The 27,539-nt window shown below is 41.1% G+C and overlaps 1 protein-coding gene across 2 annotated transcripts in view; it reads right to left on the bottom strand.

The window, feature by feature from the left end:
* Nucleotides 1–276: 276 nt before the first annotated feature.
* LOC117317690 overlaps nucleotides 277–27,539 on the bottom strand; it is a 41,561-nt gene continuing 14,298 nt past the window's right edge. For both annotated transcript variants that reach the window (XM_033872565.1, XM_033872564.1), the window contains exons 4-15: nucleotides 21,599–21,705; nucleotides 15,068–15,105; nucleotides 14,530–14,768; nucleotides 13,824–13,985; nucleotides 13,018–13,125; nucleotides 11,169–11,289; nucleotides 10,559–10,735; nucleotides 9,524–9,605; nucleotides 6,904–7,846; nucleotides 6,450–6,653; nucleotides 4,864–5,636; nucleotides 277–3,666 (exon numbers count right to left, since the gene is read on the bottom strand). In XM_033872565.1, the coding sequence (XP_033728456.1) occupies nucleotides 3,528–3,666; nucleotides 4,864–5,636; nucleotides 6,450–6,653; nucleotides 6,904–7,846; nucleotides 9,524–9,605; nucleotides 10,559–10,735; nucleotides 11,169–11,289; nucleotides 13,018–13,125; nucleotides 13,824–13,985; nucleotides 14,530–14,768; nucleotides 15,068–15,105; nucleotides 21,599–21,705 (3,093 nt within the window). In that variant the 3' untranslated portion in view covers nucleotides 277–3,527. The remainder of the gene's footprint in view (nucleotides 3,667–4,863; nucleotides 5,637–6,449; nucleotides 6,654–6,903; nucleotides 7,847–9,523; nucleotides 9,606–10,558; nucleotides 10,736–11,168; nucleotides 11,290–13,017; nucleotides 13,126–13,823; nucleotides 13,986–14,529; nucleotides 14,769–15,067; nucleotides 15,106–21,598; nucleotides 21,706–27,539) is intronic.

Below are 27,539 nucleotides of genomic sequence, written 5' to 3'. Positions count from 1 at the left end.
GGCTTTCACAAAGTATCCACTATCTAAAATATGCGTTGAGTAAAATTTGGCATTGTTATCCAGTAAATCAACAATCTCTTGATAAAGAACATGGCAGTTATAATTTGCTTACACAATCGTGTGTAATATGTGTATGTAAAACAAGGGTTTACCAAGCTGTTTAAAGAACACACAGTTACACTGCCCCTCCAATACAACTGTAAGTCCTTCAGCTGATACTAGAATTGTCTTTTGGAGCTCTCCCTGAACCTCTGAATGACCCAGAACTACTTTTTCTTTTTTCAAATGAAAACAATCTGTTTTTGGGTATGATCTAAGTGGCCCTACTGTCTTGAAAGCAAAAGATTAAATAAATAGCATATCATATATATATACACAAACACACACATTTTTTTCCAACTTTCAAATGAATCAAATTTTGCACTAATTTTATGAGTTTTCAATGAAAGGTTGGCATTCTACTGATATGGCTTCCAACAGTCTATTAGCAGACTTAAAACACACACACACCGCTCACACCCCAACAGTACTATTGGTAGCCCCAACACACTGACCTTTCATACCACAATCACAAGGAGAGTCGGTCATACTCGCTCCCGCAGAGCCATCAGAAATATACCCAATCAGAGCCATCAGAGATATACCCAATCAGAGCCATCAGAGATATACCCAATCAGAGCCATCAGAGATATACCCAATCAGAGCCATCAGAGATATTCCAATCAGAGCCATCAGAGATAAACCCAATCAGAGCCATCAGAGATATACCCAATCAGAGCCATCAGAGATATACCCAATCAGAGCCATCAGAGATATAGCCAATCAGAGCCATCAGAGATATAGCCAATCAGAGCCATCAGCTATACTCGCATACACAAAGCCATCAGCGATATACCCTCACACCCAGAGTCATCAGAAACCTTATACTCACATAGACAAAGCCATCAGCGATATACCCTCACACCCAGAGTCATCAGAAACCTTATACTCACATAGAGCAAAAAAGCAACAAAATGAAGAAACATTGGTTAACGTTGAGTAAGAAATGTTGAAGGTCAACGATCTGTTGCTCTATTGCCTGCCTGTCAAACTCTTTGACAGGACTGGCTGCATGTCAGCCAATCTAATCTGCTGTCTGTTCACCTCAGCCAATCACATCAGCTTTCTTATCCAGTTATTTGTATGTCTGTTCATCCCCAGCCAATCAAATCAGCTGTCCTATCCTTGTATGGTATGTGTTGTCTGTTCATTTCAGCCAATCAAATCAGCTTTCTTATCTAAGTTTTAAAATTGGGCATACTCAGTTTGACTGCATGCTCACTCAGTCAATCACCAGGTAATTTCAGAGTCTTTTCCAAGTATCCTACTTACTGTCTATTCTCATCAGCCAATCAAATCGGGGTTTGCCAGCTTACCTCAGCCAATTACATGAGGTGCCTCATTCAAGTACATGTATTGTACAACAGTAATTTTCGTAATATAACTGTCTACAAAATACAAAAAAAAACTGAACTTGATATCAATGAACAAGAGGCCCAGAAGGCCTGCATCGCTTACCTTGATTTTTCAGTAATTATGGTAAAATACTCTAACTGAAGTTAGATTTTTAATCAGTTGATATTTACTTAAGTTATCGTGTTCACAAGGTATAATATTAATATTATTACAAAGGGCAATAACTCTGTGAGCTACAATAAAATAATTTCCATTTTCAAACTTGTCCGAGAACTTGACAATATCTGACTGCATACAAAGTTTCATCAACTGGGTTGATATTTAAGTTATCATGTTCACAAGGTAGCAACGGACAAACGGACGGATGCCAGACGCCACGGTATATATGGCATAAGCTTACCTTGGTCCTTTGGACCAGGTGAGCTAAAAATGATCTGTTACATTAGGTTTTTGGGTATCTAGTGTAACGAATGTCATTCATTGAAATGTTTACTCAGCAAGTCTATCTGGCCAATCGTGTGTACATACGAGTGACTGGTGCTAGAGCCTACATACATATGTCTGGCCAGTCATATGTGTACACACATGTCTCTAAGCAGTCGTATGCACATATATATATGTGGCCTGTTATGTTTACATATACCCAGCCAGTTATTTGTGCAAATATGTCTGGCCGGACATGTGTACACATATGTAACCGGCCTTCTTTATAAATTACGATTAATGATAGTTGCCTTTGATTCTCACACAAAATAACAATGTTTAACCACACAAATATATATATATATATACATAAACTCATAAATTACACCATCTAACGCTTCATGTCATTGATTAATGCTCAACCTTTAGACAAACCGCCATTTGTCTGCTATCTGGAATATTTGACAGTGGCTAGTGACAGTCCACAGTTTTCTAGTAAGACAACCAAGAATTGAATTTCGTAGATCTGGAGACAACTTAAGCTTCAATATAAGCAGAAAAGCTGATGACTAGAAGGACTGTTCACACAACAACATCCTTCAGCAGTCTAGCTGTACAAAGGGGACAAGAAGTTCACCATGGACAATACTTCTGTACGACCTTCAGCTGTACAAAGTAGACTAGGTCACCATGGACATCACCTCTGTATGACCTTGTCACCATCGACAACACCTCAGTATGACCTTCAGCAGTCCAGCTGTAGAAGGAGACTAGAAGTTCACCATGGACTTCTGTATGACCTTCAGCTGTACAAAGTAGACAAGGTCACAATGGACAACACTTCTGTACGACCTTCAGCTGTACAAAGTAGACTAGGTCACCATGGTCAACACTTCTGTACGACCTTCAGCTGTACAAAGTAGACAAGGTCACCATGGTCAACACTTCTGTAAGACCTCGTCACCATGGACAACACATCTGTACGACCTTCAGCTGTACAATGTAGTCTAGGTCACAATGGACATCACTTCTGTATGACCTTCAGCTGTACAATGTAGTCTAGGTCATAATGGACAACACTTCTGTACGACCTTCAGCTGTACAATGTAGTCTAGCTTGAGTCGCCATGGACATCACCACTGTACGACCTTCAGAAGTACAGCTGTATAAAGGAGACTAGAAGGGCTCTCTTCACGATACTTTTCTATGATCTTTAGTAAACTGCCGTAAGTTAAGCTGTCTTTAAAGTCTCTAGTTTTTTTACTACACGGGACAATCACAGTTGCAAACAAGTAATATCCAAAAGTCACCAGCACAATTGTCTCAGCACTTATAAGGTGCTAGCACTGACAAGGTCACCACAGTCTCCGGGCTAGCATAGTCTGGCACAATTCTCACCCAGACACTCATCATAACATCCTCAGTACAGTTCACACAAACCCCCTAAGAACACAGAGACAGCAGCCTGAACATCCACAGATCTTCCTACAGTTTGTAAATGCATACCCAGCCTCATGTTTCATCACAGTCACACTGTTTATAATCGTCCACACGAGATCTTAGGTCTTCTCCGACACACACACACCAGTCCTTCAGGTAAAAAACACAAATGCACTATGGAAAAAGATCTATGCCCACATGATTTGTGACTAGGAGCTGACTTCTTCCTTAATCTTGTGTTCCACGGCTTGCTCTAAGGTAAGAGAGTTACCTCCCCTGGCGGCCCCAAGTGATGCTGTTGTATGGGATCCTTGTGTGAGGTTCAGAGGCTGTCCATCTGGACTAAATCTGTAAACAGAAATACCATGTATCACTTAATCTGGACAAAAAGACAACGAATCATTAAATCTGGACAGAAATACCACGTATCACTTAATCTGAACAAAAAGACGACGAATCATTATATCTGGACAGAAATACCACGTATCACTTAATCTGTGGACAGAAAGACCAAGTATCACTAAACCTGGACAGATCAAAGACCAAATATCACTTAATCTGTGGACAGAAAGACCATTGAAGTATCACTAAATCTGGATAAAAATACCAAGTATCACTAAATCTGGACAGAAATACCAAGTATCACTAAATCTGGACAGAAATACCAAGTATCACTAAATCTGGACAGAAAGACCAAATACCACTTAAATCTGGACAGAAAGACCAAGTATCACTAAATCTGGACAGAAAGACAATGAATCGTTAAATCTGGACAGAAATACCAAGTATCACTAAACCTGGACAGAAAGACCAAATACCACTTAAATCTGGACAGAAATACCAAGTATCACTAAACCTGGACAGAAAGACCAAGTGACTCACTAAATCTGGACAGAAAGACAATGCATCACTAAATCTGGACAGAAATACCAAGTGTTACTAAATCTGGACAGAAATACCAAGTACAATGTATCACTAAACCTGGACAGAAAGACCAAATACCACTTAAATCTGGACAGAAATACCAAGTATCACTAAACCTGGACAGAAAGACCAAGTGACTCACTAAATCTGGACAGAAAGACAATGCATCACTAAATCTGGACAGAAATACCAAGTGTTACTAAATCTGGACAGAAATACCAAGTATCACTAAACCTGGACAGAAAGACCAAATACCACTTAAATCTGGACAGAAATACTAAGTATCACTAAATCTGGACAGAAAGACAATGCATCACTAAATCTGGACAGAAATACTGTGTCATTAACAGTCATTGTGTTAATCTGAAGCATTATTTTATTTACACTAGTCTTCAATAATTGTATGTTAATTAAAACCTCTTTGGAAAAATCAAGCATTTGTCTTTTTGATCCATCAAAAATTGTGAGTAATTCTAATGAAATATAACGAGAGGCCCAGAGTCTCAAAGCCCATGGTCGTAATTTTGAATTGTCTGTTTTCAATAGCCAGTCACGCCCTTCAATAAAGCGACTAAATATACAGTGACAACAACAACTTCCTGTTGCTGAATAGTAACCTACCTAACTTGTGGGCCCTGCCCGTAAAATTGAGCTATTTGCTGCATGCCTGCCAAGTGCTGGTTATAACCAGGCATCATATTCATAGTGTGCATTGAAGAGTAGGCTGCCCCGATAAAGGCAGGGTGCATGGCATTAGGATACATTCCTGGGCCGAACATTCCCGTGTTGGGGACCTGCCCCTGGGAATTGACCGGCATGTGCCCCTGGAAGCCGGGTACTGACTTAGTCAGAGGAGATTCTGTAGTGGATGGATTGCGGCTAGTTTCTACATTGCTGTCATTGTCCGAGGCCTGTCCTGGATTTTGACCAATCTTGTGGAGATTTTCCATACTGTCATATTTCCTCATCAGTTTGTCTTTCAGGTGGAACATGGTTGTTGCATGTAACTGTTCCTTTTGGTTTCCTCGACTTGCCATCTCCGCATCTGGTGGGTGCGAGAGCGCTGCTGCCAATCCGTTATTGTTGAGATACACACCGGAAGATAGAGGAGGAAGGCCCTGTGACCCCAGTTGTAGCGGAACATTGACCATCCCCGCTCTATTCGGCGATTGCAAATGGGCCAAAAGCTGCGGATGAGCTTCACCCGCAGAGAGTTTTGGCTTCTGAAGTTTGGGGGACTTTGAATGGTCCAGTTTAGGCGGGTCCTCTATGACAATAGTAGGTGTGGCAATCTTCTGTTCAACTCCCTCCGTAACCAGATGCTTATACTCAGTTTCCCCCTCGGTAGCCTGGATCATGTGTTTACGCAGCTTGTCAAACTTCTTGTGGAACACCTGAAGGATGACCAAAATATGAGTTAAACATTGCTAACTCTTACATTAATATTTAAGTCCTACATTATCAGCAAGCGTACTGGGTATTGCTAAGCAATAAATGTCCCCTACTGCCTCCCTCTAAAAATAGTAACAGTGACCTTGACCTTCACCCAAAAACTTTTAAACTCAAACTTCACCTGATTTTTCTTTTTTTGAAATAAATAATTTTCAAAATAACTAAAGATTGGCTTCTTGGTTTTTTGTCTTGTTACTTTCTCCTTTTAGTTCAGTTCACTATTATCTGTCTGACCAATCAGTTGAGTCAATATCAATCAATGTGACTCATTCATGAAAAACCTTGACTTACAACTAGCATGAATCCATTATTAATTTGCTTTAAACCTGAATTTAAATTTGTAAATGCTGATCACTAACAACACATCATCTGTTTTTTGTAGAAATGTGAGAAACAGACAGGTATAATTTGGCCAGACAATAAATGGTTAACAGACACTGTGCCGTTCCATGACATAAGCTCTCTTTCCTTCAAGAAGGTGAGCTAAAAAAAAATGTTCTTGTTGGGGATACGATCAATAAATATATGATATATACAGGGCTCAAAGTGGATATTTTTACTATGTGGCCTATTCGGCTACCAAGTCATAAAATTTAGGCACCAATTAGAAAAGTTGGTTAATTAGTTAATTTGCACAATTTTTTAGTGGCCATGCAGGCGCCTTATAGGTCAATAACTGGTCGCCAATGGTGAATTTAAGGCACCATGGCCACTAAAATAGGCGCCACTTTGAGTCCTGTATATATATGATATACCTCCACAGGTGGGTTGTCATCATCCGCCTGATCTGTAGACATCGGGGACATGGGCTCCTCCATGTCATCCTTAGGTTCCTCCGGTTCCTTTGGATGGGACGGCGTGGGCGTAGGGTTGGGCCACTGTTGTGGGCGACATGGGACGGGGATTCGGATGGACGACACACTGTCAAACGCACTGTTGTCATCACCCATGTGGATAGCCTAATGTAACAAAAAAGACAAAAATACATATGGGTATAATCATGTGGTCAAGAAAAGGCCCAGAGGGCTTGTGTCTCTCATTTATTATAAGACATGTAGTCCAAATAAGTTCGATTACTTGTTTCTGAAGAAAATTCCTAGCAAATTCGATTGTAAAACATATATCATCTTGATTTCCTATATTACACCCCTACTTTGTTCTTAATCAATTACTGTAACACTCAACAGTTGATGGAGTGGTCTCCCTTACCTGTGCGGTTGATGTCAGATCGGCCATCAAGTGATGCTGTTCAGTCTTCCTTTTTATTGAGTCAGAAAGTCGTGACAAGTATGCAGGGTGGCGGTCAACCAAGAGAGACTTCTTGCGTGCATGGAGATTGTAGGAAGCTCCGACACTTCCTCTTCTCATGTCCGGCATTATTGCGCTGTTGAAGTCCTCGGAAGTGAGCCTCTCGTGCTCCGGCTGGTAATTGATGGCCATCTGTTGCTGTTGTGTACTGCCACGCGAAGCTCTACCCTCGCTGTTCATGTGGAAACTGTAGCAGCGTCGACGACTACCAAAATCATCCGCACCCATTGAACCCGATCGGGAACGAGGGTTCGGAGAACTTGGCGAGGAACCGTAAGGAAGTAATGTGTCACGGTTCATAATCGTATCCCGCGACATCAGCATGTCACGATTCATCGATGGACTGGCCCGAGAGCTACAAGCACTTGAATCAGCCGGCGTAGAAATGGGTATGAACTCATGGTTACGATTTAGATAGTGTTGATACTCCTCGGGAATGGGACTACTGGCAGCACTATTACAGATGGACGGTGGCATGCTATCACCGTGTATGGCAGCCCGCTTCTCTAACTTATCACTCAGTTTGTTCACCATTTTATTGATGTAGTCCCTGTCTAAAGTATTCCTACGCCTACTACCCTCTTCAATGGTGTGTAATCGCGGCCGAGACACAGTCTCTCGGTCAAGGGTGTGACAGCGGCGTCGCGGAACGTCGGGGACGAGGCCGTAGAAACTCTCCTCACGGTAGAATGTTCCGTAGGGAGTTTTAAGCACAACCTGTTGCTGGTGCGTCTGAACATCAACTGGACCTCGCAGTGGTACGACTGGGGCCCCACTGACCTCCACCGTGGGGTCATAACCGATGGCACTCAACGAAGGATCCGACGGGGAGGATCCCTCAGATCTATAAATAGACAACAAAGATAAGATATATTTGGCTTCTTTCCTCTGGGACTGTCTTTGTTTAAAAGATAAAAGATTTCATAATTTTCAGTGAGGTATCCCTATGCTTTGTTTTTACTCTAACATGGTGAAAATCTAGATCATGAAACACATATTTTGGAAACATTTATAAGTAAGATGTAATCTCGTACTGTCAGTGAAGTATTTCCAAGTGTGTGTATAGTAACGTCACATTTAACTGTAAATTTTGACATCAAGGAAATTTAAAGCGGCTAGACGGTAAATGCCATCACAAAATGAACCCTTGCATCTTTCGACAATTAACCATTTTACAACACCATAAAAAAAAACTGGTTTCCCTCCTGATGAGTGTGATCGTGGAGTAATTCTCATGATTGTTGATCTCAGCAATATTTACAGAATTTCTACCTCATTATACTCTTGGCTGTAAAGCCAAATAAGGACCTAACATTTTCACATCTCGCCCAAATCTGTAGTATATAACATTTTCACATCTCGCCCAAATCTGTAGTATATAACATTTTCACATCTGGCCCAAATCTGTACTATATAACATTTTCACATCTCGCCCAAATCTGTAGTATATAACATTTTCACATCTCGCCCAAATCTGTAGTATATAACATTTTCACATCTGGCCCAAATCTGTACTATATAACATTTTCACATCTCGCCCAAATCTGTAGTATATAACATTTTCACATCTTGCCCAAATCTGTACTATATAACATTTTCACATCTCGCCCAAATCTGTAGTATATAACATTTTCACATCTCGCCCAAATCTGTAGTATATAACATTTTCACATCTTGCCCAAATCTGTCATATATAACTTTTCACATCTTGCCCAAATATGTCATATATAACTTTTTCACATCTTGCCCAAATCTGTAGTATATAATATTTTCACATCTCGCCCAAATCTGTAGTATATAACATTTTCACATCACGCCCAAATCTGTGGTATATAACATTTTCACATCTCGCCCAAATCTGTAGTATATATAACATTTTCACATCTCGCCCAAATCTGTAGTATATAACATTTTCACATCTCGCCCAAATCTGTAGTATATAACATTTTCACATCTCGCCCAAATCTGTGGTACATATAACATTTTCACATCTTGCCCAAATCTGTCATATATAACTTTTTCAGATCTTGCCCAAATCTGTAGTATATAACATTTTCACATCTTGCCCAAATCTGTCATATATAACTTTTTCACATCTTGCCCAAATCTGTCATATATAACTTTTTCACATCTTGCCCAAATCTGTAGTATATAACATTTTCACATCTTGCCCAAATCTGTAGTATATAACTTAACATTTTCACATCACGCCCAAATCTGTGGTATATAACATTTTCACATCTTGCCCAAATCTGTAGTATACATACTGTATAACATTTTCACATCTCGCCCAAATCTTTAGTATATAAAATTTAAACATCCCGCCCAAATCTGTAGTATATAACATTTTCACATCTCGCCCAAATCTGTGGTATATAACATTTTCACATCTCGCCCAAATCTGTGGTATATAACATTTTCACATCTCACCCAAATCTGTAGTATATAACATTTTCACATCTTGCCCAAATCTGTAGTATATTAAATATAACAGACATTCTGCTTTCCCCTATTACCTTACCTGGAGTCAATAGCCTCTTGTAGATTGGCCTTTAAATCCATATTGTCACTTTCTGAACCATCAACACCATGGCAAGCTTGACCTGAATAAAAAGCAAGATTAATTACAATATTGAATATCATTAGTGTTATCCTCAGAGGTTAAGATTACAAAATTACCCAAACAGTTATACCCAACCAGTGACTTTATTTATAGATCTACCCATTGAGTGATGTCTCCAAATGAAGAGTATTTATAGATCTACTCATCGAGTGACATCTCCGAATGAAGAGTATTTATAGATCTACCCACCCACCCAATGACCTCTCCGAATGAAGAGTATTTATAGATCTACCCACCCAGTGACTTCTCCGAATGAAGAGTATTTATAGATCTACCCACTCAGTGACTTCTCCGAATGAAGAGTATTTAAAGATCTACCCACCCAGTGACTTCTCCGAGTGAAGAGAATTTATAGATCTACTCACCCAGTAACTTCTCTGGGTGAAGAGTATTTATAGATCTACTCACTAGTGACTTCTCTGAGTGAAGAGTATTTATAGATCTACCCACCCAGTGACTTCTCCGAGTGAAGAGTATTTATAGATCTACCCACCCAGTGACTTCTCCGAGTGAAGAGTATTTATAGATCTATCCACCCAGTGACTTCTCCGAGTGAAGAGTATTTATAGATCTACCCACCCAGTGACTTCTCCGAGTGAAGAGTATTTATAGATCTACCCACCCAGTGACTTCTCCGAGTGAAGAGTATTTATAGATCTACCCACCCAGTGACTTCTCCGAGTGAAGAGTATTTATAGATCTACCCACCCAGTGACTTCTCCAAGTGAAGAGTATTTATAGATCTACTCACCAGTGACTTCTCCGAGTGAAGATCGAGTATTTATAGATCTACTCACCCAGTGACTTCTCTGAGTGAAGATCGAGTATTTATAGATCTACTCACCCAGTGACTTCTCTGAGTGAAGAGTATTTATAGATCTACTCACCAGTGACTTCTCTAAGTGAAGATCGAGTATTTATAGATCTACTCACCCAGTGACTTCTCCGAGTGAAGAGTATTAAGTGTACGCAGATCTGTCGTCTTCATCAGTAGTTTGGCAAACAATGTATTATCATGCATATGGTTAGTGTTGATGATGGTTTGTAGGCTTTCGGTCAACTTGGTCTGTACTTTCTCGATCTGCTCCAGGTTCCGCAGGCCCGGACGATCTGAAATACATACAGATGTGAATTAGGTCACAGGAAAAATATCTGAAGCTCTTAACATGGAAAAATTTAACAATTATTTGAAATTGCAAAATGTGTTCACTTCCGGACTAAAGATAACTTACTTACATCACAGAGAGCAGTAATAAACATAATAGTAATAACAATGTATGACAGACTGATACTTATACTGTATATACCAACACGTTTTTCAGTTAAAGTGGTCTATGGACTTACGAAAAATGATGACATTTAGGAAAGAGGGAATTATCACACCATATTTTTTGTAATATCTGTGGAATTTTTGGAACAAGTTAAAAATAAATTGTAGAAGTAATTGCACGTAATTAGTTTACCTATTGAAATCACAATATTGAATTCCTGTGAAATAACCATGTTTAAAGTATCTGCGATATTCAAGTTGCGTGTAAATTACCTGGAGATAAGAGCACCACAGCGGAGAACAGAGCTATCTCATCATCTGTCAAATTCAGCTTGTTGAAACGTTCAGCAAAATCAAACATGGAGTCTAATAGAAAACCAGCACTAGTATTCACCTGTAACGGTGAATATAACAATTATATACGAAAGAAACGACTAGGGAAAACATTGTCCTGTATACTGTGTATGTCCCACACTACTCAGTAAACCCCGTACTGTCTACTATAGATGTGTTTCACACTTAGTAACCTCTGTTTATTTAAGGTGGATGTCACATATTCTCAGCAAACCCCTCCCTGTTCTCTGTAGATATCACACACTCAGTAATTATAAAACCTCACTTTGTTTACTTATGATAGATGGCCGTCACACATAAACATCATCCTGTTTACTTACGATAGATGGCCGTCACACATAAACATCATCCTGTTTACTTACTATAGATGGCCGTCACACATAAACATCATCCTTACGATAGAAGGCCGTCACACATAAACATCATCCTTACGATAGAAGGCCGTCACACATAAACATCATCCTTACGATAGAAGGCCGTCACACATAAACATCATCCTTACGATAGAAGGCCGTCACACATAAACATCATCCTTACGATAGATGGCTGTCACACATAAACATCATCCTATTTACTTACGATAGATGTTGATCACAAATAAACATCATACTGTTTACTTACTATAGATGGCCGTCACACATAAACATCATCCTTACGATAGATGGCCGTCACACATAAACATCATACTGTTTACTTACGATAGATGTTGATCACACACTCGGTAACCTCCCACCTTGTTTACTTATGAAGAAAATGTCTCCCACACTCGGTAATTATAAAACCTCCCTTTGTTTACTTACGATAGATGTTGATCACACACTCGGTAACCTCCCACCTTGTTTACTTATGAAGAAAATGTCTCCCACACTCGGTAATTATAAAACCTCACTTTGTTTACTTACGATAGATGGCCTTCACACATAAACATCATCCTGTTTACTTACGATAGATGTTGATCACACACTCGGTAACCTCCCACCTTGTTTACTTATGAAGAAGATGTCTCCCACACTCGGTAATTATAAAACCTCCCTTTGTTTACTTACGATAGATGTTGATCACACACTCGGTAACCTCCCACCTTGTTTACTTATGAAGAAAATGTCTCCCACACTCTGTAATTATAAAACCTCACTTTGTTTACTTACGATAGATGGCCTTCACACATAAACATCATCCTGTTTACTTACGATAGATGTTGATCACACACTCGGTAACCTCCCACCTTGTTTACTTATGAAGAAAATGTCTCCCACACTCGGTAATTATAAAACCTCCCTTTGTTTACTTACGATAGATGTTGATCACACACTCGGTAACCTCCCACCTTGTTTACTTATGAAGAAAATGTCTCCCACACTCGGTAATTATAAAACCTCCCTTTGTTTACTTACGATAGATGTTGATCACACACTCGGTAACCTCCCACCTTGTTTACTTATGAAGAAAATGTCTCCCACACTCGGTAATTATAAAACCTCACTTTGTTTACATACGATAGATGGCTGTCACACATAAACATCATCCTGTTTACATCAGCTAAATGTCTCTTACACAAACCGAAACTTCACCTTGTTTACTTACGGTAGATATTTGTCACACTCTCAGTAACCTCGCCCTGTTTACTTACGGTAGATATTTGTCACACTCTCAGTAACCTCGCCCTGTTTACTTACGGTAGATATTTGTCACACTCTCAGTAACCTCGCCCTGTTTACTTACGGTAGATATTTGCCACACTCTCAGTAACCTCGCCCTGTTTACTTACGGCAGATGGCTGTCGCTTGAACAGTTTCCCACATGTGAACAACATGGTGTTTGTATCCGGATCAAATAAAGCTGCAAGTCGTACGAGGAGTACCTCAAATGTTGATGCCTACGACAAAATAATCCATGTCAATTACAAAATAATCCATGTCAATTACAAAATAATCCATGTCAATTACAAAATAATCCATGTCAATTACAAAATAATTTATGTCAATTACATAACTGTACAAAAATCAGTTACAAACATGTCAATTTAAAAACTCTACCTCTGATAGACTCAGTATCATAGTTTAAGATTTCCTGGTTCCCCTTCTGTGCCCCATAAATCTGTCCCCATGTGGTCCACACCTGTTCCCATGGGGCCCAAACCTGTCCCCATGGTGTCCACACATGTCCCCATGGGGCCCACACCCACCACTTATACAAGAATGTCAAGGTTTGGTTTGGTTTATTTTGCTTAACGTCTTATTAACAGCCAGGGTCATTTAAGGACGTGCCAGGTTTGGAGGTGGAGGAAAGCTGGAGTACCCGGAGAAAAACCACCGGCCTACGGTCAGTACCTGGCAACTGCCCCACATAGGTTTCGAACTCGCAACCCAGAGGTGGAGGGCTAGTGATAAAGTGTCAGGACACCTTAACCACTCGGCCACCACGGCCCCTGTCAAGGACAAGGACACCAAGGAACTGAAATATACTTGATACTTGTATATTACACACTTAGCGAGCAATCGGTATTTGAAAACAAGATACTCAGGCAGATCAATTCAACTCCATTCAATAAGTATGTTAGCTAGAGAGACCTACCTTTAGTAATGTAACTTGATCATCAGCATTCAATAGGGCAAACCCTGGAATGGCTTTGGCAAAGTCGACAACTGACTTGATAGCTGGCGAAAAAAATTCGGAGAAATCTTCCCAGCAGTTGTCATTTGGATCTGTAGCAAGGTTGGCATTGAGTGGGCAAGCCTGGCAAAAAAAAAAAAAAAAAATTAAACATCAGAAGCAGAAAAAGGTACTGTTTGAGTCTAACACTACTGTTAGAAACAGACAAATATACTGTTTGAGTAAACTCACTACCATTAGACACAGAACAAGAGGCCCATGGGCCTTAACGGTCACCTGAGATATATGTAAGCATATTTGACCCCTGGGGACCTTGAATTAAGGTTAAGGTCATTCATTTGAACAATCATTATAGCCCTTTACCCAAGAATGCTACAAACGCAATATCAAATCTCTGGGCCTTTTAATTTGGTTATCAAGAAAAAGTTGTTTACAGATTGGAACATATTTGACCCCGGTGACTTTGAATTAAGGTCAAGGTCATCCATTTGAACAAACTTGGTAGCCCTTCATCATAACATGCTACAAACCTAATATTGGGTCTCTGGGCCTCTTGGTTATCAAAAAGCAGTCTTTTAAAGTGATTTAAAAACCGTTAGAAACAGAAAATACTTTTTTAAATTCACAACCAATAGGAAGAGAGAGGCAAAACAATAGTGACACTGACCATTTGAGCAGGACAGTTGACAAACTCGCCCGTCTGCACGGCTGCTTGGCGCATGCTCTTTACACGGTCCAGCGTGAAGGCACATGTTTGTCGGTGCGCAGCAATGACGTGCTGAACCAAGTCGAGTGGATTCTGTAGGACGCCACTCAGCTGATGGCTAGGAGTCTGTGAATTCATTTTCTGCATCTGTTCGATGATTCGTGCCTTTTCTTTTTTCGGGACCCTGCCGAAACGCACAGCTGTGAAGAAACAACAATGTTAACTTAGAATTTCATATTGTAGACTGGTGAACAAGCTGAAAACTGACATGATTTTACTTTCCATCCCCAAGGTCATTGAGGTCTCAGATAGATCAATAGAAAGTGTAAAATGTTTTAGTCAGGTAACTCTTCAAAATTTCTTTATGAAAGTAGAAGAAACAGCGTTACTTAAAGTAAGAGAACATTTTAAGATCAGGATATCAACATGAGGATGCCCATAAACTTGTGTTACAGTGACTATCGTAACATTTTTGACATACATGAAATTCTTTACATACCATCTCGAGACATCCCAACAGCTATACATTTTTTCAATCTGAAAATGAAATCACATACTGAGTGAAACGCTGATAAGGTATATCATCATAAAAAGTGAGGACATTGTTAACAGAAGCATTCTAACATACCATAAAACTAACCATATCACCAATATAACACTGGCCCTTTATTATACCCAGTACTGACATTACATGGGCCCTTTATTATACCCAGTACTGACATTACACCAGCCCTTTATTATACCCAGTACTAACATTACACCGGCCCTTTATTATACCCAGTACTGACATTACACCGGCCCTTTATTATACCCAGTACTGACATTACACCAGCCCTTTATTATACCCAGTACATACATTACACCAGCCCGTTATTATACCCAGTACTGACATTACACCGGCCCTTTATTATACCCAGGACTGACATTACACCAGCCCTTTATTATACCCAGTACTGACATTACACCGGCCCTTTATTATACCTAGTACTGACATTACCCCGGCCCTTTATTATACCCAGTACTGACATTACACCGGTTCTTTATTATACCCACTACTGACATTACACCGGTCCTTTATTATACCCAGTTCTGACATTACATCAGCCCTTTATTATACCCAGTACTGACATTACACCAGCCCTTTATTATACCCAGTACTGACATTACACCGGCCCTTTATTATACCTAGTACTGACATATTACACTGGCCCTTTATTATACCCAGTACTGACATTACATCAGCCCTTTATTATACCCAGTACTGACATTACACCGGGCCTTTATTATACCCAGTACTGACATTACACCGGCCCTTTATTATATCCAGTACTGACATTACACCGGCCCTTTATTATACCCAGTACTGAGATTACACCGGCCCTTTATTATACCCAGTACTGACATTACACCAGCCCTTTATTATACCCAGTACTGACATTACACCGGCCCTTTATTATACCCAGTACTGACATTACATGAGCCCTTTATTATACCCAGTACTGAGATTACACCGGCCCTTTATTATACCCAGTACTGACATAACATGAGCCCTTTATTATACCCAGTACTGAGATTACACCGGCCCTTTATTATACCCAGTACTGACATTACATCAGCCCTTTATTATACCCAGTACTGACATCACACCGGTCCTTTATTATACCCAGTACTGACATTACATGAGCCCTTTATTATACCCAGTACTGACATTACATGAGACCTTTATTATACCGAGGACTGACATAACACCGGTCCTTTATTATACCCAGTAGTGACATTAAATGAGCCCTTTATTATACCGAGGACTGACATAACACCAGCCCTTTATTATACCCAGTACTGACATTACACCAGCCCTTTATTATACCCAGTACTGACATTACACCGGCCCTTTATTATACCCAGTACTGACATTACACCGGCCCTTTATTATACCCAGTACTGACATTACACCAGCCCTTTATTATACCCAGTACTGACATTACACCAGCCCTTTATTATACCCAGTACTGACATAACACCAGCCCTTTATTATACCCAGTACTGACATAACACCAGCCCTTTATTATACTCAGTACTGACATAACACCAGCCCTTTATTATACCCAGTACTGACATAACACCAGCCCTTTATTATACCAAGTACTGACATTACACCAGCCCTTTATTATACCCAGTACTGACATTACACCAGCCCTTTATTATACCCAGTACTGACATTACACCAGCCCTTTATTATACCCAGTACTGACACAACACCAGCCCTTTATTATACCCAGTACTGACACAACACTGGCCCTTTATTATACCCAGTACCGACATTACACCCACTCTTTATTATACCCAGTACTGACATTACACCGGCCCTTTATTATACCCAGTACTGACATTACACCGGCCCTTTATTATACCCAGTACTGACATCACACCAGCCCTTTATTATACCAAGTACTGACATTACATCAGCCCTTTATTATACCCAGTACTGACACAACACCGGCCCTTTATTATACCCAGTACTGACATTACACTGGCCCTTTATTATACCCAGTACTGACATTACATCAGCCCTTTATTATACCCAGGACTGACATTACACCAGCCCTTTATTATACCCAGGACTGACATTACACCAGCCCTTTATTATACCCAGTACTGACATTACACCAGCCCTTTATTATACCGAGGACTGACATTACACCAGCCCTTTATTATACCTAGTACTGACATTACACCAGCCCTTTATTATACCCAGGACTGACATTACACCAGCCCTTTATTATACCCAGTACTGACATCACACCAGTCCTTTATTATACCCAGTACTGACATTACATGAGCCCTTTATTATACCGAGTACTGACATTACATCAGCCCTTTATTATACCCAGTACTGACATTACACTGGCCCTTTATTATACCGAGTACTGACATTACACCGGCCCTTTATTATACCCAGTACTGACATTACACCGGTCCTTTATTATACCCAGTACTGACATTATACTGGCCCTTTATTATACCCAGTACTGACATTACACCAGCCCTTTATTATACCCAGTACTGACATTACACCGGCCCTTTATTATACCCAGTACTGACATTACACCGGCCCTTTATTATACCCAGTACTGACATTACACCGGCCCTTTATTATACCCAGTACTGACACAACACGGGCTCTTTATTATACCCAGTACTGACATTACACTGGCCCTTTAATATACCCAGTACTGACATTACATCAGCCCTTTATTATACCCAGGACTGACATTACACCAGCCCTCTATTATACCCAGTACTGACATAACACCAGCCCTTTATTATACTCAGTACTGACATAACACCAGCCCTTTATTATACCCAGTACTGACATAACACCAGCCCTTTATTATACCAAGTACTGACATTACACCAGCCCTTTATTATACCCAGTACTGACATTACACCAGCCTTTATTATACCCAGTACTGACATTACACCAGCCCTTTATTATACCAAGTACTGACATTACAACCCAGCCCTTTATTATACCCAGTACTGACATTACACCAGCCCTTTATTATACCCACGTACTGACATTACACCAGCCCTTTATTATACCCAGTACTGACACAACCAGCCCTTTATTATACCCAGTACTGACTACAACACTGGCCCTTTATTATACCCAGTACGGCATTACACCACGCTTTATTATACCAGTACTGACATTACACCGGCCCTTTATTATACCCAGTACTGACACTACACCAGGCCCTTTATTATACCCGTACTGACAATTACACCAGCCCTTTATTATACCCAGTACTGACATTAATCAGCCCTTTCTTATACCCAGTACTGACACAACACCAGCCCTTTATTATACCCAGTACTGACACAACACTGGCCCTTTATTATACCCAGTACCGACATTACACCCACTCTTTATTATACCCAGTACTGACATTACACCGGCCCTTTATTATACCCAGTACTGACATTACACCGGCCCTTTATTATACCCAGTACTGACATCACACCAGCCCTTTATTATACCAAGTACTGACATTACATCAGCCCTTTATTATACCCAGTACTGACACAACACCGGCCCTTATTATACCCAGTACTGACATTACACTGGCCCTTTATTATACCCAGTACTGACATTACATCAGCCCTTTATTATACCCAGGACTGACATTACACCAGCCCTTTATTATACCCAGGACTGACATTACACCAGCCCTTTATTATACCCAGTACTGACATTACACCAGCCCTTTATTATACCGAGGACTGACATTACACCAGCCCTTTATTATACCTAGTACTGACATTACACCAGCCCTTTATTATACCCAGGACTGACATTACACCAGCCCTTTATTATACCCAGTACTGACATCACACCAGTCCTTTATTATACCCAGTACTGACATTACATGAGCCCTTTATTATACCGAGTACTGACATTACATCAGCCCTTTATTATACCCAGTACTGACATTACACTGGCCCTTTATTATACCGAGTACTGACATTACACCGGCCCTTTATTATACCCAGTACTGACATTACACCGGTCCTTTATTATACCCAGTACTGACATTATACTGGCCCTTTATTATACCCAGTACTGACATTACACCAGCCCTTTATTATACCCAGTACTGACATTACACCGGCCCTTTATTATACCCAGTACTGACATTACACCGGCCCTTTATTATACCCAGTACTGACATTACACCGGCCCTTTATTATACCCAGTACTGACACAACACGGGCTCTTTATTATACCCAGTACTGACATTACACTGGCCCTTTAATATACCCAGTACTGACATTACATCAGCCCTTTATTATACCCAGGACTGACATTACACCAGCCCTCTATTATACCCAGGACTGACATTACACCAGCCCTTTATTATACCCAGTACTGACATTACACCAGCCCTTTATTATACCGAGGACTGACATTACACCAGCCCTTTATTATACCTAGTACTGACATTACACCAGTCCTTTATTATACCCAGGACTGACATTACACCAGCCCTTTATTATACCCAGTACTGACATTACACCGGCCCTTTATTATATCCAGTACTGACATCACATCGGTCCTTTATTATACCCAGTACTGACATTACACCAGCCCTTTATTATACCCAGTACTGACATTACACCAGCCCTTTATTATACCCAGTACTGACATTACACCGGCCCTTTATTATACCCAGTACTGACATTACACCAGCCCTTTATTATACCCAGTACTGACATTACACCGGCCCTTTATTATACCCAGTACTGACATTACACCAGCCCTTTATTATACCCAGGACTGACATTACACCAGCCCTTTATTATACCCAGTACTGACATTACACTGGCCCTTTATTATACCCAGTACTGACATTACACCGGCCCTTTATTATACCCAGGACTGACATTACACTGGCCCTTTATTATACCCAGTACTGACATTACACCGGCCCTTTATTATACCCAGTACTGACATTACACTGGCCCTTTATTATACCCAGTACTGACATCACACCAGCCCTTTATTATACCCAGTACTGACATTACACCAGCCCTTTATTATACCCAGTACTGACATTACATCAGCCCTTTATTATACCCAGTACTGACATTACACCGGCCCTTTATTATACCCAGTACTGACATTACACCGGCCCTTTATTTAACTCAGTACTGACATCACACTGGCCCTTTATTATACCCAGTACTGACATTACATCAGCCCTTTATTATACCCAGTACTGACATTACATCAGCCCTTTATTATACCCAGTACTGACATTACACAGGCCCTTTATTATACCCAGTACTGACATCACACCGGTCCTTTATTATACCCAGTACTGACATTACATGAGCCCTTTATTATACCGAGGACTGACATAACACCGGCCCTTTATCGGCCCTTTATCGTACCCAGCACTAACATTCATTACACCTAGAACCTAGAATGGTGATAGGTATATATATATATTGTGTGATGTAAGACCCTTCAGTCAATGTACTGGGAATGCCTCCATTGTTGTGCTATAACAGAAGCTTCTAATTCACCCTTGTAGATGTATATCTATATATATATGTTGTATATAAAGCAAGAATACATTGACCTACTTCTGAACAGAAAACTTGATATGGTAATGAGTCTCCCACGCCATCCTGTTATTTACCAGACTGCGACACAAAAATCAATGGCTGTTGGTGGGGGCGACACCACAATCTATTTGCGGCTTCCAATCTAGTGTTAATGTCATTTACCATTTAATAGACCCAAGGGTATGTTTTGATATACCGGCAATGCTGAATCTTGCTCTTTAAATAATTCTTAGAAAGGTAGCAATTGTCAAAATCTAAATTAGCAGCTGAAAACGTACAAAGTCCGTTCTTTCAAACAGTCTCAAAATCAAATGTGCCAGGATTACCGAAAATTTAAGAACTTTTGAGAATGATATGTCGAGTATTTCAGAGAAATAAACGTACATATAATTTTGAGAAATATTCTTTTCTGTATCTAAGTACAAGCTGTCACAGTTAAAATCTAAGATGGTCAACTGCCAATGAGCACCTATATTTCAGAGAAATCAACAAACATTTGTTCTTAAGATTAAGAATGATTTGTCCAGTATTTCTGAGAAATAAACGTACATTTAATTTTGAGAAATATCCTTGTCTGTATCAAAGTACAAGCTGTCACAGTCAAAATCTAAGATGGTCAAATGCTAATGAGCACCTATACATGGAGTTTAATGAAGATCCTGAATGCTCATGAAATTTACAGCACAATGCTTTAGATGTAAATGTCAGCCAAGTTCAAGAGTGTGAATAGTACTATGAATTCTTCTCATTCCAAAATGTTGAACTTTGCATTTTTGGATGCCTTTCACATGAAGACCTGACGAAATTAAGGTCCGGACAAGCAATGCTTCAGAACAAACTGACAAAGTAATGAAAGAAATTCTTGTTAAGACTGAAGTCTGACCGTTAAATATCTTACCGACAGTATTGGCATCTGTTGCGATTCACTCGCATTATATTACATTGTTGATTCTTCAGACATGGACGGTACTGTATCTTCTGTTGGATGCTGCGTCGGAAAAATCCCTGAAAATATTAGCAATGGCTGTTTATATTTAACTCATCATCAGTTGAAATGTAAACATTTGTTCAGGCATAAAACAGTATAACACTGTCATAAGACCAAATACACAATGTACCTCCACAGGTACTCACTTACACTGTACCTCCACAGGTACTCACACAATGTACCTCCACAGGTACTCACTCACACAATGTACCTCCATAGGTACTCACTCACACAATGTACCTCCACAGGTACTCACTCACACAATGTACCTCCACAGGTACTCACTTACACAATGTACCTCCACAGGTACTCACTCACACTATGTACCTCCACAGGTACTCACTCTCACAATGTACCTCCACAGGTACTCACTTACACAATGTACCTCCACAGGTACTCACTCACACAATGTACCTCCACAGGTACTCACTTACACAATGTACCTCCACAGGTACTCACTCACACAATGTACCTCCACAGGTACTCACTTACACAATGTACCTCCACAGGTACTCACACAATGTACCTCCACAGGTACTCACTCACACAATGTACCTCCACAGGTACTCACTCACACAATGTACCTCCACAGGTACTCACTTACACAATGTACCTCCACAGGTACTCACTCACACAATGTACCTCCACAGGTACTCACTAACACAATGTACCTCCACAGGTACTCACACAATGTACCTCCACAGGTACTCACACAATGTACCTCCACAGGTACTCACTAACACAATGTACCTCCACAGGTACTCACTCACACAATGTACCTCCACAGGTACTCACTCACACAATGTACCTCCACAGGTACTAACTCACACAATGTACCTCTACAGGTACTCACACACACAATGTACCTCCACAGGTACTCACTCACACAATGTACCTCCACAGGTACTCACTCACACAATTTGAGATCTCCACAGGTACTCACTTACACAATGTGAGGCGCCTGCATGGCCACCAAAAAGATTGTGTAAATTTGCAATTTGGTTAATGTTTCAAAGGTTGCAGTCAATGCTAAGATGACAGTCACCATCGAAAATGTTACAGAGAGATGTTATACTGATCTAAAGAATTGAAAGGTTTTTTTGTTTTTTTTTTCAAACTTCAGACAACTAGGTCAGGCAACTAACTTTTCCAATTGGCACCTATATAGCTAGATTTTATGACTTGGTAGACAAATAGGCCACCTGGTAAAAATGTCCATTTTGAGTCCTGAAGTTTGTATGTTATGCTTTGAAATTCCTAGTCTCAATGAAGGATCCCAGTCTTGATGTACTCGAAGTATCTTTAAGGTTTTAGTGATCAATGATAATGTAAACCAATAAAATCAATATATACTGATCAGGGCTGGCCTAAACCCTGCCCATTGTTCACATCGTCACAACAGTCCTACATTTTGTAAGATTCACTTCAGAATCTGCTATATATGGTTCCCTCACTAGACTTCTGTAGACGTTTTAGTATATGTTTATATTATGACAGCAATTCAACAATAATTTCTGTGGTCACAAAAGCCAGTTCACTGAAGCATGAAAATTTAGGGATGATACAAAACATAATAGCCAGGTCACTCAATCACATGACCCACTCCACTCATTCCAGGGGAATGCCTGATATACAATTTAGTCGGTGAGAGTGTAGGCCAGCAGAAAACAAAATAATGATGCGTTTTTGCCCAAAATACAGGATCTTGTATACAACACACTTATGGTGTATTGTTGGAAATCTGTGGTATAAGCTAACTTTTGACATTTAGTCTACCAGGTACCATATAAGTTATTTGAGCAGAATACATAAGACATTCCACATTTTACACGTATGAAGAATATAAGCAATTTGAAGAAGCACTTAATGATAGATGGTCCATTATGGACTATTTCCTGTTAGCCTAAACAGTATTGTGAGATGGAAGAGGAAGACGACAGGCGTATTTTCGAGCTGGAAGGGTTCAAAAGACATATTTTGATGGCAATATTGATTGTGGTACTGCAGTAGCGGTATGCTGCAGGACTCGGTGTGACCCAGTACATTTCACAATCAATACTTCTCTACTAGGTCACTGACCGAGATATCAGTATCCGAACTGTACCCTGTAAAACAATGAAAAAGAATCTACTGTTTTCAACCAGAAAACATGGCTCAGCTATCCCCAACAGACATTTCTTTTTGGAAACAGAATAAGTCTGTTTAATCATATCACACAGGAAGGCCTAGGGTTCACATGTACAGTCTACCAAAGTCTGGTTATACAGGAAGGCCTGGGGTTACAGTCTACCAAAGTCTGGTTAGAGAGGAAGGCCTGGGTTACACAGTCTACCAAAGTCTGGTTATAGAGGAAGGCCTGGGGTTACACAGTCTACCAAAGTCTGGTTATACAGGAAGGCCTGGGGTTACACAGTCTACCAAAGTCTGGTTATACAGGAAGGCCTGGGGTTACACAGTCTACCAAAGTCTGGTTATACAGGAAGGCCCGGGGTTACACAGTCTACCAAAGTCTGGTTATACAGGAAGGCCTGGGGTTACACAGTCTACCAAAGTCTGGTTATAGAGGAAGGTCTGAGGTTACACAGTCTACCAAAGTCTGGTTATACAGGAAGGCCTGGGGTTACACAGTCTACCAAAGTCTGGTTATAGAGGAAGGTCTGAGGTTACACAGTCTACCAAAGTCTGGTTATACAGGAAGGCCTGGGGTTACACAGTCTACCAAAGTCTGGTTATACAGGAAGGCCTGGGGTTACACAGTCTACCAAAGTCTGGTTATAGAGGAAGGCCTGGGGTTACACAGTCTACCAAAGTCTGGTTAGAGAGGAAGGCCTAGGGTTACACAGTCTACCAAAGTCTGGTTATACAGGAAGGTCTGGGGTTACACAGTCTACCAAAGTCTGGTTATACAGGAAGGCCTGGGGTTATACAGTCTACCAAAGTCTGGTTATACAGGAAGGCCTAGGGTTACACAGTCTACCAAAGTCTGGTTAGAGAGGAAGGCCTAGGGTTACACAGTCTACCAAAGTCTGGTTATAGAGGAAGGCCTGTGGTTACACAGTCTACCAAAGTCTGGTTATACAGGAAGGCCTGGGGTTATACAGTCTACCAAAGTCTGGTTATACAGGAAGGCCTGTGGTTACACAGTCTACCAAAGTCTGGTTATACAGGAAGGCCTGGGGTTACAGTCTACCAAAGTCTGGTTATACAGGAAGGCCTGTGGTTACACAGTCTACCAAAGTCTGGTTATACAGGAAGGCCTGGGGTTATACAGTCTACCAAAGTCTGGTTATACAGGAAGGCCTGTGGTTACACAGTCTACCAAAGTCTGGTTATACAGGAAGGCCTGGGGTTATACAGTCTACCAAAGTCTGGTTATACAGGAAGGCCTGTGGTTACACAGTCTACCAAAGTCTGGTTATACAGGAAGGCCTGTGGTTACACAGTCTACCAAAGTCTGGTTATACAGGAAGGCCTGGGGTTATACAGTCTACCAAAGTCTGGTTATACAGGAAGGCCTGAGGTTACACAGTCTACCAAAGTCTGGTTATACAGGACGGCCAGGGGTTACACAGTCTACCAAAGTCTGGTTATACAGGAAGGCCTGGGGTTACACAGTCTACCAAAGTCTGGCTATAGAGGGAGGCCTGGGGTTACACAGTCTACCAAAGTCTGGTTATACAGGAAGGCCTGTGGTTACACAGTCTACCAAAGTCTGGTTATACAGGAAGGCCTGAGGTTACACAGTCTACCAAAGTCTGGTTATACAGGAAGGCCTGGGGTTATACAGTCTACCAAAGTCTGGTTATACAGGAAGGTCTGGGGTTACACAGTCTACCAAAGTCTGGTTATACAGGAAGGTCTGGGGTTACACAGTCTACCAAAGTCTGGTTATACAGGACGGCCAGGGGTTACACAGTCTACCAAAGTCTGGTTATACAGGAAGGCCTGGGGTTACACAGTCTACCAAAGTCTGGTTATACAGGAAGGCCTGGGGTTACACAGTCTACCAAAGTCTGGTTATACAGGAAGGCCTGAGGTTACACAGTCTACCAAAGTCTGGTTATACAGGAAGGCCTGGGGTTATACAGTCTACCAAAGTCTGGTTATACAGGAAGGCCTGAGGTTACAAAGTCTACCAAAGTCTGGTTATACAGGAAGGCCTGGGGTTATACAGTCTACCAAAGTCTCGTTATACAGGAAGGCCTGGGGTTACACAGACTACCAAAGTCTAGTTATACAGGAAGGCCTGGGGTTATACAGTCTACCAAAGTCTCGTTATACAGGAAGGCCTGGGGTTACACAGTCTACCAAAGTCTCGTTATACAGGAAGGCCTGGGGTTACACAGTCTACCAAAGTCTGGTTATACAGGAAGGCCTGGGGTTACACAGTCTACCAAAGTCTGGTTATACAGGAAGGCCTGGGTTACACAGTCTACCAAAGTCTGGTTAGAGAGGAAGGCCTGGGGTTACACAGTCTACCAAAGTCTGGTTATACAGGAAGGCCTGGGGTAACACAGTCTACCAAAGTCTGGTTATACAGGAAGGTCTGGGGTTACACAGTCTACCAAAGTCTGGTTATACAGGAAGGCCTGGGGTTACACAGACTACCAAAGTCTGGTTATAGAGGAAGGCCTGGGGTTACACAGTCTACCAAAGTCTGGTTATACAGGAAGGCCTGGGGTTACACAGTCTACCAAAGTCTTGTTATACAGGAAGGCCTGGGGTTACACAGTCTACCAAAGTCTGGTTATACAGGAAGGCCTGTGGTTATACAGTCTACCAAAGTCTGGTTATACAGGAAGGCCTGGGGTTACACAGTCTACCAAAGTCTGGTTAGAGAGAAAGGCCTAGGGTTACAGTCTACCAAAGTCTGGTTATACAGGAAGGCCTGGGGTTACACAGTCTACCAAAGTCTGGTTATAGAGGAAGGCCTGGGGTTACACAGTCTACCAAAGTCTGGTTATACAGGAAGGTCTGGGGTTACACAGTCTACCAAAGTCTGGTTATACAGGAAGGCCTGAGGTTACACAGTCTACCAAAGTCTGGTTATACAGGAAGGCCTGGGTTACACAGTCTACCAAAGTCTGGTTATACAGGAAGGCCTGGGGTTACACAGTCTACCAAAGTCTGGTTATACAGGAAGGTCTGGGGTTACACAGTCTACCAAAGTCTGGTTATACAGAAAGGCCTGGGGTTACACAGTCTACCAAAGTCTGGTTATACAGGAAGGTCTGGGGTTACACAGTCTACCAAAGTCTGGTTATACAGGAAGGCCTGGGGTTACACAGTCTACCAAAGTCTGGTTATACAGGAAGGCCTGGGGTTACACAGTCTACCAAAGTCTGGTTAGAGAGGAAGGCCTGGGGTTACACAGTCTACCAAAGTCTGGTTATACAGGAAGGCCTTGGGTTACACAGTCTACCAAAGTCTGGTTATAGAGGAAAGCCTGGGGTTAGAGATCTAGCTACTGACCATACTACGCTGTCTTCCCTCATCAACTATTAACATCAGTTAATGTATTTAACTGGTGACCTAGTGACCAAGCAGTATCAGGAATGACTAAAAGCCCACTTGACCACTGTCCCCATGCTGACCTTTCCTGTCTTTGACCACTTGCTGCGATATCAACAGGAAAACCAAGGATACCATCAAATATGGCATCACGGTTCTAAGCTGGCAAGATGATTGAAGGGCCATTGTGATGGTGAATCAATATCTGACCAAACCCATGGGATCCAGGCACAGTTTCAACCCAAACAGGTCATGTAGAGGTCAAATAATGGTCAGTCTGATCAATACACATTAGCACAGCACTAGGCCAACAGTTCAGAATCTAAATAGGATTCAGGAC

The sequence above is a fragment of the Pecten maximus genome, chromosome 19 (genome assembly GCF_902652985.1).
Source record: "Pecten maximus chromosome 19, xPecMax1.1, whole genome shotgun sequence".
Classification (NCBI taxonomy): domain Eukaryota; kingdom Metazoa; phylum Mollusca; class Bivalvia; order Pectinida; family Pectinidae; genus Pecten; species Pecten maximus.
This window is presented reverse-complemented; position numbering and strand designations above follow the sequence as displayed.